The 14,656-nt window shown below is 66.7% G+C and overlaps 1 protein-coding gene across 2 annotated transcripts in view; it reads left to right on the top strand.

Moving 5' to 3' along the window:
- The window catches only part of Mgll (monoglyceride lipase), a 75,377-nt gene that overhangs the window by 39,680 nt on the left and 21,041 nt on the right, over positions 1-14,656 (top strand). For both annotated transcript variants that reach the window (XM_048356355.1, XM_048356354.1), the window contains 2 exons: positions 8,406-8,542; positions 9,436-9,546. In XM_048356355.1, the coding sequence (XP_048212312.1) occupies positions 8,406-8,542; positions 9,436-9,546 (248 nt within the window). The remainder of the gene's footprint in view (positions 1-8,405; positions 8,543-9,435; positions 9,547-14,656) is intronic.

Below are 14,656 nucleotides of genomic sequence, written 5' to 3'. Positions count from 1 at the left end.
GACCCCCCTGTTTAAATAATTACACTGGGATGTGTCCCAGTGTTGGTGCTGGTTACCCTTACCTGCGAATCCCTGTCTCCCATGGCCTCCCGGTGAGGAGGAAGGCCGTGCTCCTCTGGAAACGAACTTGGGGACAGAGCCGCGGGGGGCAGAGCCCTCTCACCTTGCTACGACTTTCACCCCAGGGGTTCCAACAGCCCGCTTAGGGCAATCTCTGGGCAGTGGACAGAAGTGCAACCACAGCTCCAGGAATAGCTGGAGACACGGGCTGCCAGGGTGTCGTGCCACGCCTTACCTCAGCCAAGCTCCGCTAGGTGTCCCCCCTCCCCGGGGCCCCCCGCCACGTGAGGGCCAGGTGGCATCTGGGCTGTGAGTCCAGGAACAAAGACGCAGTCCTCTCCCGCATTCAGTTCCGGATTGGGGGGGGGCGTCTCCCCGTCTGGGGGATGGGCTGCTGGTTCCCCCAGGAACACGCAATGCAGAATGTGTCACAGACGGGGATCTGGGCACGCACAGGCTCCCGGCTGACCTCCGCAGGACGGTGGCGCCCTCCCCCCTCCCCCCCCCCCCCCGCGGTGCTTTCCCACGGCGCTGCAGATGGAGAAAGGGCTGGCGGCGCTCATCCAGGGCGAACTTTGCTACCAAAAAAGGGAGAGGAAGGCTTGATTCTGTCTGGAGGCAGGAGGAGGGCTGTGAGCCTGAGCAGGTGTGGGAGGAGGGCGACTCGTGGGTGTGTGCTCCCCGGGGGCCCGGCTCCGCTCACCAGGTGCCCCCTCCTCCCCGGGGACCCGAGACCCGCACCCCACGGAGGGAGGCGCCGGCTGCGAAGCGCCTCCCAGCGCCGAGAGCTCTGCTCGTGTGGCATGGGGGCCCCCCCGGGCCCGAGAGGGGAGGGGCGCTGGCCGGGGTCCCCGGGCGTCCCCGCCGCAGGGTGCGCGGTGGTGAGATCGCAGCCCGCGCCCCGCCGCGTGCCGTCTCCGCACCCCCCACGCGCCGTCGCCCACGTGAGGAGTTGACGGCTCTCCCCCGTCTCCCTGCGAAACGCTCTGATTCTGAAAGGCCTTTGGAAGGAACAAGAGAGAAGAAAACTGTGGGTGCCTCCCCCACGCTTCCCGCCCGAGCCTGACGACAGCCGTGCGAGCGCGCGCCTCGGCGCCTCCCCGCCCCCGCCGCCCCTGGCGCAGCCGCCGGGCTCCACTCCCCGCACCCGGCGCCGCCCGCCCGGACCTGTGCCGTCTCTGAGCCTCAGTCTCCATCCCGGCACTACCTTGCTTGTTCTGTGCTCTACGGCGCCCGCCGGAGGTCGCCCGGGCTCTCCAGCCTCTCCTGCACCTAGGATGTGGGCTCAGAACACAAGCGTGGGAGCAAGAGACATGCAGACCCTGCCCCCCCCCCCCCGCCCCGACGGCAGCCGCGAGGGCTTCAACCCGTGTCCCTGTGAGGCTGACACCACAAGCCGGTGCCTCCGTGCTCAGTGGGCTGCCCTTGCCGAAGCCCTGCGGGTGTTGGGGAGTGTGGGCAGCGGGAGGCGAAGGGGCCCGTGCTCGGGTTGCGAGGCCGAGGGTGAGGAGACACGGGCCGTCCCGGGCCGCGGTGGAGCAGGGCGATCGTGGCCAGGACGCGAGGCGGGAATGGAGGCCCCAGCGGCGCGCGCTCAGCAAGGGTGCGCGGCCCCACGTTCCTGCCTGGGTTTCTGGTCAGCTCTCTGCCCACCAGGCGGTGGTGACCCACAGCTAACCCAGCCCTGAGCCTGGCGTTGGGCCTACGTCGGCGGGGGCTGGGGACCGCTCCAAAGCTGAGACCTGAGCTGGGACTGTGGCACGGGGCCGCCTAGGCCGTGTTCCAGCGGATGTATGGGTGTGCCTGCCCCCCCCACCCCCGTGAGCAGCTCTCAAGCAGTCCATTGGCGCCCCCCACCCCCGTGAGCAGCTCTCAAGCAGTCCATTGGCGCCCCCCCACCCCCGTGAGCAGCTCTCAAGCAGTCCATTGGCGCCCCCCACCCCCGTGAACAGCTCTCAAGCAGTCCTTTGGCGCCCCCCTCCCCCGTGAGCAGCTCTCAAGCAGTCCATTGGCGCCCCCCACCCCCGTGAACAGCTCTCAAGCAGTCCTTTGGCGCCTCACTTGCGGGTTTGAGTCCTGAATTTCCCCAGTGACAGCATGGGGTCCAGTCTGGTCTGCGACACTGGGTGGGCAGGCCGTGACCCCAGCCCCAGGCGAGTCCGCGTCCTGGGGGCAGCAGGCAAGGGGCTCAGCCACACAGCAGGTTCTGAGAGGCCTTCGGTGCTCGCGTCGAGCAGGGGTCAGTGGCTGCATCCGTAACCCTAGCTACTCAAGACGCCGAGACCCGGAGGAGTGAGAGTCAAAGCCAACCAGCAAAGAACAGCATGGAAGACTCCATCTCCAATGAACCTGCCAAATGCTGGACTGGTGGCATGGCTTAAAGGGTAGAGTACCAGTTGTAAGAAAGCCAAATGAGAGTGTGCGACTGTGTTCAACCCTGGCTTGAACAGTAAAGATGGTGCCCGTGGCCCAGTGGGCTCCGATTCCCGGTGTGCCCACCCTGAGCTCACCCTCAGCCCCTGGAGCCGCCCCCCCCACTTTTCTGGAGCAGTCACTCCAGAGAGCAGGGTCTAGTCCGCCGTACAGCGCACCCCTGAACACCCCTGCGTGACGCTGTGCGTGGCCTGGCGCGGCGCCGCCTCTCCCTCGGCGCCGGGTCGGTTGTCCAGGCCGCTCTGCGCTTGCCCCTCGCCTCCCAGCGCTGTGGCTGATTTTTGCGCTAACCTCTTTTTTTTGTTGTTAAGTCAATTGCTTGTGAAATCGGGAAAAGAGCTTCAGGGAGCCTCTTGAGGCCTGATGTGAGTGGATGTGGTGAGCACCTTATAGAAGACACTAACCCACACCCATGCGCGTGCACACACACACACCCGTGCACACTAGGGAGACTGGCCAGCCAGGATCTGTTTTGGATTACGTGTCATAGCACTGGTCATTTAGACGCTCCTCGGTGGGACCCTGGGCTTCAGCCCTGGCGTAGGAAAGGGGGTGTCGAGTGCTTCAGACCCTTCCTGCTGACTGCCCTGACCGGGTGCACCCCGCTCCGAGCGCTAGGCACCTCTGCTCAGAAGCCAGGCTGGTGTCGGGGCAGTGAGCCAGGCCTGCTCAGCAGGGGACCCAGGTCCCCCAGGACGTGGCCTGCTCACGTGTCCATGCCCGCTGCGGAGCCACCTCAAGACCACGGTGGGCAAGGAGGCAGGTGCGGGAGAGAGGCACGCATGGTAGAGGTGGAGGCTGCAGCCAGCCTGCACGGGGGGCTGTGCTCGGAGCCCACGGGGCCTTAGCTCCACGGCCTGAGCCTCCTGCGAGCGACCAGCAAGCCACAGAGCCCCACGGGGCCTTAGCTCCGCGGCCTGAGCCTCCTGCGAGCGACCAGCAAGCCACAGAGCCCCACGGGGCCTTAGCTCCGCGGCCTGAGCCTCCTGCGAGCGACCAGCAAGCCACAGAGCCCCACGGGGCCTTAGCTCCGCGGCCTGAGCCTCCTGCGAGTGACCAGCAAGCCACAGAGCCCCACGGGGCCTTAGCTTCACGGCGTGAACCTCCTGCGAGTGACCAGCAAGCCACAGAGCCCCACGGGGCCTTAGCTCCGTGGCCTGAGCCTCCTGGAGCGACCAGCAAGCCACAGAGTCCTTAGCTCCGTGGCCTGAGCCTCCTGCGAGCGACCAGCAAGCCACAGAGCCCCACGGGGCCTTAGCTCCGCGGCGTGAACCTCCTGTGAGTGACCAGCAAGCCACAGAGCCCCACGGGGCCTTAGCTCCGCGGCCTGAGCCTCCTGGAGCGACCAGCAAGCCACAGAGTCCTTAGCTCCGTGGCCTGAGCCTCCTGTGAGTGACCAGCAAGCCACAGAGCCCCACGGGGCCTTAGCTCCGCGGCCTGAGCCTCCTGGAGCGACCAGCAAGCCACAGCACCAGTTCTGATCTGCTCTCTCCTCCTGAGACCCAGCCCCAGGAGCCCCAGCCGCGCAGGCCTGGCGTGTCTGTGAGCTTAGCATGGTGCTGTCACGAGACACCCAGCAGTGGTAGACGTGGGTCTGTGGGTGCTCAGGGGTGCTCCAACAGCAGAAGCCCCAGAAACACACGGACACAGGGATGGCTGGGGGCCGAGCCTGGAACCTGCAGGGTGCGAGCAGCGTGTCGGGGCCGCGGCCCTGACCCTGCCACGCCCAGCCGTCCCCAAGAGCCCGCAGAGGGTGCGGGCCGCGGCAGGGCCCGGGGGAGCGGGGAGAGCCTTCCAGACTGGCCAGCTGGCTCCGCACCTCTCCCTGCAGCGCAGAGGGGTGTGTTCTGTGGACACCCTGGGCCGGGGAGTGGCCATCAGAGGGGCGGCAGGAAGGAGGTAGAGGGCTGACCCAGTCCAGGAGACTCGGGGACCCTGCCCTGGGGGGAGGGGGGAGCGGGGCAGGGAGGAGCAGGAGGGCCGAACCCCGGGGGCCGTCCTGCGGCCCCACTGCGCACAGGGGCATTTCATTCCACCTCTGGCTTTAAGAGCTCAGAACACCCCTCGCTCGCCCTGTGAGGTCTGTGCTCACGAGGACAGTCGCCATAGCAACAGCGCAGCACCCCGAGGCCGGTGCCGCTGGGAGCACCTCATTTGTCCGAAAGCAGAGGGAGCGGGCTGTGGAGGAGGCCCACACTTGGGTGTTCCCGGCCGGCCCTCCCGTGGCGCAGGAAGGGGAGGAGGGGGCCTGGCCGGCGTCCAGAGTGGACCGTGTGGCCGGTGCCATCTCCTGTGATTCCTTAGCAACCTGCCAGGTAAACGGTTTATCCCCCCCCCCCCCCCCCCCGCCAACCCCAGCAGCGCGGAGAGCTGATTTCCAGGCTCACGCCCAATTCCTGCTGACCAGGGGCTTTGTTCTGCTGCCTTCCAGAAAGTGCTCGTCAGCGGCAAATACATTAGGCAAAGCATGCTCTCTCTTTCCTTTCCTTTCCTTCTTCTCTTTTGGCTGGTCCTGGACTGCACTCGGGGCTGTTCCTGAGCTCTTTTGTTCTATCACTTGAGCTGCAGGTCCACTCTGGCTTAGCTGGACTTGCCTGCCAGGCTGGCTTCGGACCTTGATCCTCAGGCCTCAGCCTCCTAGGATTTCAAACATGAGCCACTGACGTCTGGCTCCTCGACTTGTCTGCTAACACAAGTGAAGGTTATCTTAGGGCAGGAAAGCAAGCATTTAGCATGAAGCACTCTGGAAAACCCAGACACCTCAGGGCCTCACCGACTTCCCTACGTGCCTGGCCCTGTGCTGCCCCCGGCTCGGCTGGAAGGACGCGGAAGGTGGTTCTCTGTGAGCCGCTTTTCCTGGGTTTGGAAAGGCCCTGGGCTGGCGTCTGCCGCTCGCCCCAGGCGTTACTTGGAATTTGCGGAGCATCCCGTCATTTTGTCAGACTTTATTCCCAGCGCTGCTGCGTCCCGGGACGCTGGCTAACGCCTCCCCCCGCCCCCCAGCTTGCCGGAAGCCAGAGGCGCTTTCCACACGGGAACTCTCACCGCCGGACGGAGCGGCGGCGTCTCGGGTGGGGCGGTTCTGCCAGTGGCCCGCACGGTGCGCGGTGCCGCCGACCCCGCCTCCCTCCCTCCAGTTCTGCAGGACACAAAAGGAAGTTCATCCTGCTGGATGCCAACAGCCATCGTGATGACCCGGCTTGTCCTGCTGTTTCCACTTATTTATACAGCGGAAGTGGGATGTTTCCAAATAAATCCTCTTAAGTAGGAAGTCCTGAGGAAGCGTCGCTAAGAAGACGCAGCGCCGACACGTCTTTTAGCCAGATACATTATAAAGCGTGTTGTCACCGCTTAAAAAAAAAAACCCCGAGTGGAACTGTGTTTCCAGAGCCCATATGCTGACTCCCGGCGTCTGTGCACCTCTCCCAAGCCGTCGTCCAGGAGCGCACACGAACCGCTGCCTTGTCTCCTTTGTGAAGCCGGGGGGGGGGGGGGGGGCGCGGAGGTGCTGCGGGGGGCGGCGGGGTCACTGCTCGGGGAAGGAGCCTGGGCCGTGAGGATAGGGAGACCACGATGGAGCCCTGGATGCGAGGAGGAAGGGGCTGCAGGGGGAAGCCAGCCCCCCCACCCCGAGGAGGGGACTGCAGGGGGAAGCCAGCCCCCCCACCCCGAGGAGGGGGCTGCAGGGGGAAGCCAGCCCCCCCACCCCGAGGAGGGGGCTGCAGGGGGAAGCCAGCCCCCCCACCCCGAGGAGGGGGCTGCAGGGGGAAGCCAGCCCCCCCACCCCGAGGAGGGGGCTGCAGGGGGAAGCCAGCCCCCCCACCCCAAGGAGGGGCTGCAGGGGGAAGCCAGCCCCCCCACCCCAAGGAGGGGCTGCAGGGGGAAGCCAGCCCCCCCACCCCGAGGAGGGGGCTGCAGGGGGAAGCCAGCCCCCCCACCCCTGCTGCGGGCTGGGACCCTGGACTTTCTGCCAGGTGTGGTTTTAGGAGAAGGGAGGAAGCGGGCTAGGGAAGGGACAGCACCCCGCGGGCACCTCCAGCCACTCCCCTCCACACCCCTCTTTGTTTTTTGGGGTTTTTTTTTTGTTTTTTTGCCAGTCCACCCCCAGTGTCTCAGCTCCGTCTTCAGCTTTTTGGTGGTTAATTGGAGATAAGAATCTCACAGACGTTCCCGCCCAGGCTGGCTTTGAACCACGGTCCTCAGATCTCGGCCTTCTGAGTGGCCAGCATGACAGGCGAGAGCCCCGGGGCCTCCCCCCTCCTTTTGGCCTGTGACCTCGAGGCTACTCGTCCCGACCCCTGCCCTGTTTCCCGGTGGGACGTTTGTCTTCAGGACTGATGGGCTGTTGTAGATGGACCGACATTGCTTCTCGGGGCAACAGATGGATGCGATAGGGGTCCCCCATTCACGGATGCTGTTCCTCCACTCTCAGAGCGCGGCTGGTCGTATTTCCTTCCACCCCACCGTGGTCTGTGCTCCGGTTCTTCTGGGCTCTTCCCCAGGCCGGGCAGGACACAAGCCTGACCTTCACTGAAACCATGATACTGACACAGGAGAAGGCTTTGTCGAGTGGGGTGTGGAGGAGAAGGGGAGCATGGGGTACTGGTGTCCCCATTCCCATCAAGCCGCGAGGTTGAGACCGGAACCAGGAAACCAAACCAGCAAAACAATAGCGAGGGTGGGGCCTGCGGCGATGGGTGCGGCCGTCCGGACCCCAGCGGAGTTGGTCCGCAGCCCAGGTCATTTTCTGATCTGTGCTGGGGGGGAGGGGGGAAGGGGGGGTCTGTAGCCCCACCTGAACCCTGCTGCCCAGGCCAGGGTGGCCCGGGGCCGGGTACCCACACCGAGAGGGCGCCCAGGGTCCCTCACCCGGGCCCCAGGACCGCCAAGCCGCCCCCCACCAGGGCCTGGGAAGGGAGGGCGCCACGCCGGCCGGCCTCACCGCGCACCCCACCCTCGGGGCCACCACCCCGGCTCTTCCCCAGCTTCCAGAGGCTTCTCCCGGCCTGCTGTGCGTGTGTAGGAGCTCGTGGGCAGTAGGAGGGCATTGTGTGGCTTTTTAAAAGCATAGGGGACTTTGATTCTCCAGTGAGCCGGAGGCCTGCTGCTGATCCTGAAGGAGGGGAGGCGACAAGACCCAGAGAGATTGAAAACCCGCCATGGCGTCCCCCGCCCCCGGCTCTGCCTGGAGAGCTGACGGCGGCCCCTGCTGGCCGGCGCTCACCGAGCCGAGCTCGCTGGCCTTTGCTGGTGGAGTGAGCTCGCAGGGAGGGAGGAGGACAGACCCCAGCGGGTCAGCAAGGCGCGCGATGTTAAAGCACCAGGATGCAATGAAACGTGGCTGAGCGGGGCCCGGTGAGGACACTCAGGGCTGAGGCAGGAGGATGGCTTGAAACCAGAAGCTCAAGGCCAGCGTGGCGGCAGAGCCAGACCTCCATCTCCAAAGCGTAGATAAATAAGCAGGACAAACTAAACTCGGAACCAGACGCAGCGCCAGTGACCGGGAGCTTCTGCGCGTGAGGATGACTGACAGCTCAGTTCAGGGAGGCAGGCGAGGCCTTTCCATGCGCCCCGCTAGAATGTGGCCTCCACGGCGGTTGGACGCCGCACGCGGCCGCCGGTCTGGGCCGTTGGCCGTGGCTGAAGGCCGCGCCTCGGTGGCGGGGCCTCGGTGGCCTCGGTGGCGGGGCCTCGGTGGCCTCGGTGGCGGGGCCTCGGTGGCCTCGGTGGCCTCAGTGGTGGGGCCTCGGTGGCCTCGGCGGCGGTGCCGTTCTGAGCCCTGCAGCCCCCTCGGCGGGCGGCGCCTCGACGTGGCGACCCGTGAGGGCGGTGGGGCAGAGCTGCGGCCCTGGGCCCGGCTTGGCCCCGTCGGGCCGGGCCTGACGGAGCTCCCTCTCTCCCTCTGCTTGCAGTGGGCCACGGACAGAGCGAGGGCGAGCGCATGGTGGTGTCTGACTTCCAGGTCTTCGTCAGGGACGTGCTGCAGCACGTGGACCTGGTGCAGAAGGACCACCCCCGGCTGCCCGTCTTCCTCCTGGGCCACTCCATGGTAAGCGGCGGGGCGGGGCGGGCGAGCCCGTGCCCTTCCCGCCACACGGCCCTCCACAGCCTCCCTCCCACCCGCCTGCCCTGCCCCCGGCTGGCCAGGCCCCGCCCGGCACGCCCAGGGCCTGGGGTCTGCCTCAGAGTTGCTGCTTCCCTCCCCACCCCTCCCCCAGCGAGGCGGCAGGGCCAGTGGTGCTGCCAGTCCAGCCAAGGGGCTCAGGCGCCCCCCCCTCCTTTGAATCTCTAAGATCAGCCATTCTCGTCTCTAAACCCGCAGCTCTCCAGGCCTGCTGGAAAGCTAAGTAGGGCGTTTAGTACAGGCCTATCACCACCCGCACTTGGGAAAACGAGGCAGAAAGATCGGGAGTTTGAGGCCAACCCAGGCAAAAAAAAGTAGCAGTAACCGATCTCCAAAACAACAGCAACAAAAAAGAGGCCGGCGCTGTTAGAGGCCCTGGGTGAGGGGGGTAGGGAGGAGAGGGAGGAAGGAGGGGAGGAAGAGGAACGGCTGTGTGTGCAGCCCCAAGCCGGGGCTGAGCCGGAGGACACACCCCACCTGCCCGCCTGGGGCTGTGAACACCAGGTTGAACCTTAGGTTTAGATGGCCACCGAGCTTCAGACGGGCAGGGCCCGGCCCCTCGCCTGGGCTGCTGGCGCCTTTATTACCACGGCACAAACCCTCAGCAATGCACTGGGGAAGATGTCGCCTTCCGCGCTGGTGAGGGTGGAGAGGTCGCCAGCTCCGCTCTGCTCCCGGCCACCCACCCAGCGCAGGGACTGATCTTGCTTTGTTTTGCCTCCCTGCTGGGTTTGCCCTTGGGGCGCCAGGGAGGGGCTGTGGGGAAAGCTGCCCACCCCTGGAGCTCCGGCAGCCACTCTGTCCCCGTTGCGCTGCAGGGAGGCGCCATCGCCATCCTGACGGCGGCCGAGAGGCCGCGCCACTTCTCCGGCATGGTCCTGATTTCCCCTCTGGTGGTCGCCAGCCCCGAGTCGGCAACAACTTTCAAGGTAAAAGGACTTTCCGGTCCCGCTGCGCCCTCGGGTTCCCAGGACCTGGAGGCGGATGGGTGGCCGGGCGGGGGAGGGGGCGGAAGCCGCGCCCCGTGCGTCACGGGGCAAACATGGGGACCGGCGCCAGACACTGGGGTCCCCGGGGCCCTGTCACTTCCAAGGTGCGGCGTCCTTCCCCCAGATACAAAGGGAACGCCTTCCTGTTTGTGCCTGTTTTCTTGGCACGAGTTAAGAGGGGAAAGGTCGCGTGCCTTGTGGTCCAGCGAAGTCTCATCCGGCAGCAGGTCGCCTCCAGGGGGCTGGAGCTGCCTTTCGGGGGGCTGGAGCTGTCTTTCGGGGGGCTGGAGCTGCCTTTCGTGGAACCGCTGCAGACCGCAAGAGTGAGGGGGATTGTGAGCGAACCCCCACTCCACAGAGACGGGCGCTCTGCCGCGCGCCCACCCAGAGCCAGGCAGCTCCGGGCCCTGATCACCGCAGTGCGTTTCTGAATGCAGCGCGTCTCGTGAACCGCACACGCGGGACTCTCGTGACAGATACAATGAGCCGGAGAGGGGCCGTGACGTCAGCAGTGCACAGGGTTCTCTGCTGGCCACTGGGGGTCGTGGTGTCCGTGTGGACCCGTCCCTGGGGCCAGCCCCGTGCCAGGGAACTCCGATGAGGGTCCAGCCCCTCCCCGTGGACCCTCAGGACAACCTCCAGCTCCAGCGTGGGCGCCAGGCCCTGACTTTCAGAGGGGCAACGAGACATGGCGGGGCCAGGTGCACCATTGAGCATGGGACATCCTACAGGGACTGAAACTTCTAGAACATCCCAGAGCGTTCCTGCCCGTGCCACAGGCTCCATCTAGAGGGTCTCTGTCCTCTGAGGTGGGGGTGAGTGGACGGAGGAGGAGCCTGACGAGCACACGCCTCCCCGGAAGAGGCAGGGAGCACCCCTGTGAAGGAGGGTGTCGCGATTCGTTGCCTGGTGTCCCTCAGTGAACCTCCGTGCTGAGTGTGCGCAGCCAGGGTCGGCTGGGGAGGCTCAGGCCCTGAGCCCGCGAGCCTCGTGGGGGGGGTGGGGGGCTCTACAGTGCCCAGTGGTCACTGTGGCTGTGTGGCAGGGGCAGAGTAGGTCACAGGTCTGTACTGCAGTGGGTGGGCAAGGCCAGGGACGGCGGAAAGGGCCCTGCACTCCAGTGATCTCGCTTTGGACACCCATGTTACGCAGCATGGCCGTGGCCAGACCCGCAGCTCAAACGCTGTGAGCTCACATCCTCATTCCCTCAGCCCAGGGGAAGGTCAGGACCACTGCTCCTGGTGGGGTCACCCCTTTGTTCATGGGTCTGGGTGGAGGACTGGTCAGGGTCACCCCCGTTGGTGGATTGGGGTCTGGGTGCTTTCCTGTGGCAGATGATGGATATGTGGAGCCCTTGGAGGGCAGCCAGGGACCGAGGGGCCTTTAGACCGAGCACACGGGGAGACGCAGCAGCTGTGCTCAGAGGAAGGACCTCGCGGTTCCCCGCCGCCCGGGGCCTCCTCCAGCGCGGTGGAGACCACGCTTGGAGTGAGGCCCGAGCGGCGCCTTTGGGGCCTCGTGCCAGCAGGTCAGCTTGTGCCGTCAGGAGCCTGCCGCCCGCCCGGGGGGATGCAGGGCTCTTAGATTTCCCTTTGCCCCCCTGGGGGGCGGGGGAGGCAGGGTCCTTCCCGCCCCTGTCCCTGCCCCCACGCCGTGGCCGAGCGGATGGGCAGGGTCCGCCTTCCCGCAGGTGGCCGCTCCTCTTCTGACGGGGTCTCAGAGCCTCTCAGAGTCTTTCTCTCACACACTTCTGTCTAGCGTTTTAGCAGTGATTGTGCCCCATCGGTGCACAGTGGAGGTGAGGTGGGTCTACCTGTGCCAGGCCCCAGGCTCACTGCCTGCTTTGGGGGCCTGCGGAGGGCAATTTGCTCCTTTTCCCTGTTTGGGGATCTTGTATGGTTTTGCCTTTTTTTTTTTTTTTTGTCAGTCCTGGGGCTTGAACTCAGGGCCTGGGCGCCGTCCCTGAGCTCTTCCACTCAAGGCTGGCCCTCTACCACTTGAGCCACAGCGCCACTTCCCATTTTCTGGTGGTTAATTGGAGATCAGAATCTCACAGGCTTTCCTACCCGGGCTGGCTTTGAACTGCGGTCCTCAGATCTCAGCCTCCTGAGTAGCTAGGATGACAGGTGTGAGCCACCGACCACCCCACCCCACCCCGGCTGTGGCCTTGGGTCTCATGTGGACCCTGCTCCCCCCCTCCCCCACTGTGGTCTTGGGTCTCACGTCCTGCACTTGTCTGTGGCCACACTCACCGTGTGGTGGGGTGCGGGTCCTGTCGTCTCTGGGAGACTCGGAAGCCACCTCCTCCTTGGGCAGGGTTGGGGCGAGGGCTTTGCCTGGCGGGCAGAGCTCGCTGTAGACCCCGCTCTGCCCTGCCGAGGGGAAGGGGCTGTCGCCGGGCCAGGTCCCGAGCAGCACCGTGAGGGAGAGGGCGTGGTGGCCCGTCACAGTCGAGGTCAGAGGTCGTGGGGCGTTGTCCTGCTCGGGGTCTACTTGAGCACCGGTGGCCGCAGGGCCGGGACAGCGCCCACAGGCCCGAGCCGCCTCCCCTCCAGGCCAGGGCTCTGTGGATGGCCGCTGGGCTCCGGGACCCCCGCACGGCAGGGGGCGGCGGTGCAGGTGGCCCCGGGGGGGCCGGTGGGGACAGGTGGGACTCTGCATGAGACGGTGTGTGCGGCCGGTCACCCGGCCCCTCACGGGGCCCCTTTGGGGGCTCAGCGTCACCGGCAGTTTCTAGCGTAGGGGCCCCTTGAGGCATAGACTTCCTCCCTAGAGAAGCTGGGCGAGCTGGAGTCCCTGATTCCCTCACAGGTGTGCGGCAGGGCCCCCACCCCGCTGCCCCCTGAAGGTGCGGGGCGCTGGCCCCATGCCTGACAGGTCAGCCGCAGGGGCCACCCCGCTGCCAGAGAAACCATAACCGCCGCCCCACAAGTCCTCACTCGCAGAGCTTAAGCAGGGCCCCGGGAGCCGTTACAGCCTCGAGGATCAATAAAGCCTCGTGGGCACCTGCTGCCCTCAGCGATGGACGCTGCGCGCGACGGCCAGGGCTGGGGCCTGCGGGCCAGCCGCCTCGCTGGTGGGGAGCAACAGGCTGCTTGTCTCCTGTCCCCACGGTCCCCAGGCACGGTCCCCACAGTCCCCAGGCACGGTCCCCGGCTCCTGTCCCCATGGTCCCCGGCTCCTGTCCCCACGGTCCCCAGGCACGGTCCCCGGCTCCTGTCCCCACGGTCCCCAGGCACGGTCCCCAGGCTCCTGTCCCCACGGTCCCCAGGCACGGTCCCCGGCTCCTGTCCCCACGGTCCCCGGCTCCTGTCCCCACGGTCCCCAGGCTCCTGTCCCCACGGTCCCCAGGCACGGTCCCCGGCTCCTGTCCCCACGGTCCCCAGGCACGGTCCCCGGCTCCTGTCCCCACGGTCCCCAGGCTCCTGTCCCCACGGTCCCCAGGCACGGTCCCCGGCTCCTGTCCCCACGGTCCCCAGGCACGGTCCCCGGCTCCTGTCCCCACGGTCCCCAGGCACGGTCCCCGGCTCCTGTCCCCACGGTCCCCATGGCCCCCGGCTCCTGTTCTCCACGCCCCCCCATGTTGTGCTCTCCGCAGCACTTGTCACTAAGTCCAGTGCTAACTTCTGGCCCCAAGGAGAAGGTAGATAACGACTTTGACGCCAGCTGCATGGGAAGAAAATGGCATCCAAGCGGAGGACAGGACAATCTGGGGATGGGGACAGGGGACCGGAAATGTAGAGCACACAAGAATGAGAGCGTGGAGGTCTGAGCATCACGGGTGTGTGGATCATGCCTGTGCGCGTGGTGTGGTACACGTGTGCGCGTGGAGGTGTGGTGAGCGTGCGCGTGTGCTTGTGGAGGTGTGGTACACGTGTGCGCGTGGAGGTGTGGCGAGCGTGCGCGTGGAGGTGTGCGCGTGGAGGTGTGGTACACGTGTGTGCATGGAGGTGTGGCGGTCCCACGTGTGTCCCCGTGGGCTCGGTCGCCCTCTCCTGTCCTCGGGTGCTGGGGCCTGGCTCTGAGGAGACGGGCGCGGTGGGGAGGCTGGCAGTCAGCTCAGCGGCGGGACCGGTCGGGCTCCGCTCCACCCAGGCCACAGGTCTCTCCACACCCACAGGAGTATCAGAAGATTGTGAGAGACTGGATGGAAGCGGGGGTGAGAATGATGATTCTTTGGATACCGTATCACATCTGGGTGAGCACCTCCCCGCCTGCCCCGGGGGCTCTGGAGGCCATGGTGGAGGTGACCCCGCCTGCCCCGGGGGCTCTGGAGGCCGTGGTGGAGGTGACCCCGCCTGTCGTTGGGGGCTCTGGAGGCCGTGGTGGAGGTGACCCCGCCTGTTGTTGGGGGCTCTGGAGGCCGTGGTGGAGGTGACCCCGCCTGCCCCGGGGGCTCTGGAGGCCGTGGTGGAGGTGACCCCGCCTGTCCTTGGGCTCTGGAGGCCGTGGTGGAGGTGACCCCGCCTGTCCCCGGGGGCTCTGGAGGTCGTGGTGGAGGTGACCCCGCCTGTCGTTGGGGGCTCTGGAGGCCGTGGTGGAGGTGACCCCGCCTGTCGTTGGGGGCTCTGGAGGCCGTGGTGGAGGTGACCCCGCCTGCCCCGGGGGCTCTGGAGGCCGTGGTGGAGGTGACCCCGCCTGTCGTTGGGGGCTCTGGAGGCCGTGGTGGAGGTGACCCCACCTGTCGTTGGGGGCTCTGGGGGCTCTGGAGGCCATGGTGGAGGTGACCCCGCCTGCCCTCAGGCTCTGGAGGCTGTGGTGGAGGTGACCCCGCCTGTCCTCTGGAGGCCGTGGTGGAGGTGACCCCGCCTGCCCCGGGGGCTCTGGAGGCCGTGGTGGAGGTGACCCCGCCTGTCCTCTGGAGGCCATGGTGGAGGTGACCCCGCCTGCCCCGGGGGCTCTGGAGGCCGTGGTGGAGGTGACCCCGCCTGCCCTCAGGCTCTGGAGGCCGCGGTGGAGGTGACCCCGCCTGCCCCGGGGGCTCTGGAGGCCGTGGTGGAGGTGACCCCGCCTGCCCCGGGGGCTCTGGAGGCCGTGGTGGAGGTGATGA

The sequence above is a fragment of the Perognathus longimembris genome, chromosome 10 (assembly GCF_023159225.1).
Source record: "Perognathus longimembris pacificus isolate PPM17 chromosome 10, ASM2315922v1, whole genome shotgun sequence".
Classification (NCBI taxonomy): Eukaryota; Metazoa; Chordata; class Mammalia; order Rodentia; family Heteromyidae; genus Perognathus; species Perognathus longimembris.
This window is presented reverse-complemented; position numbering and strand designations above follow the sequence as displayed.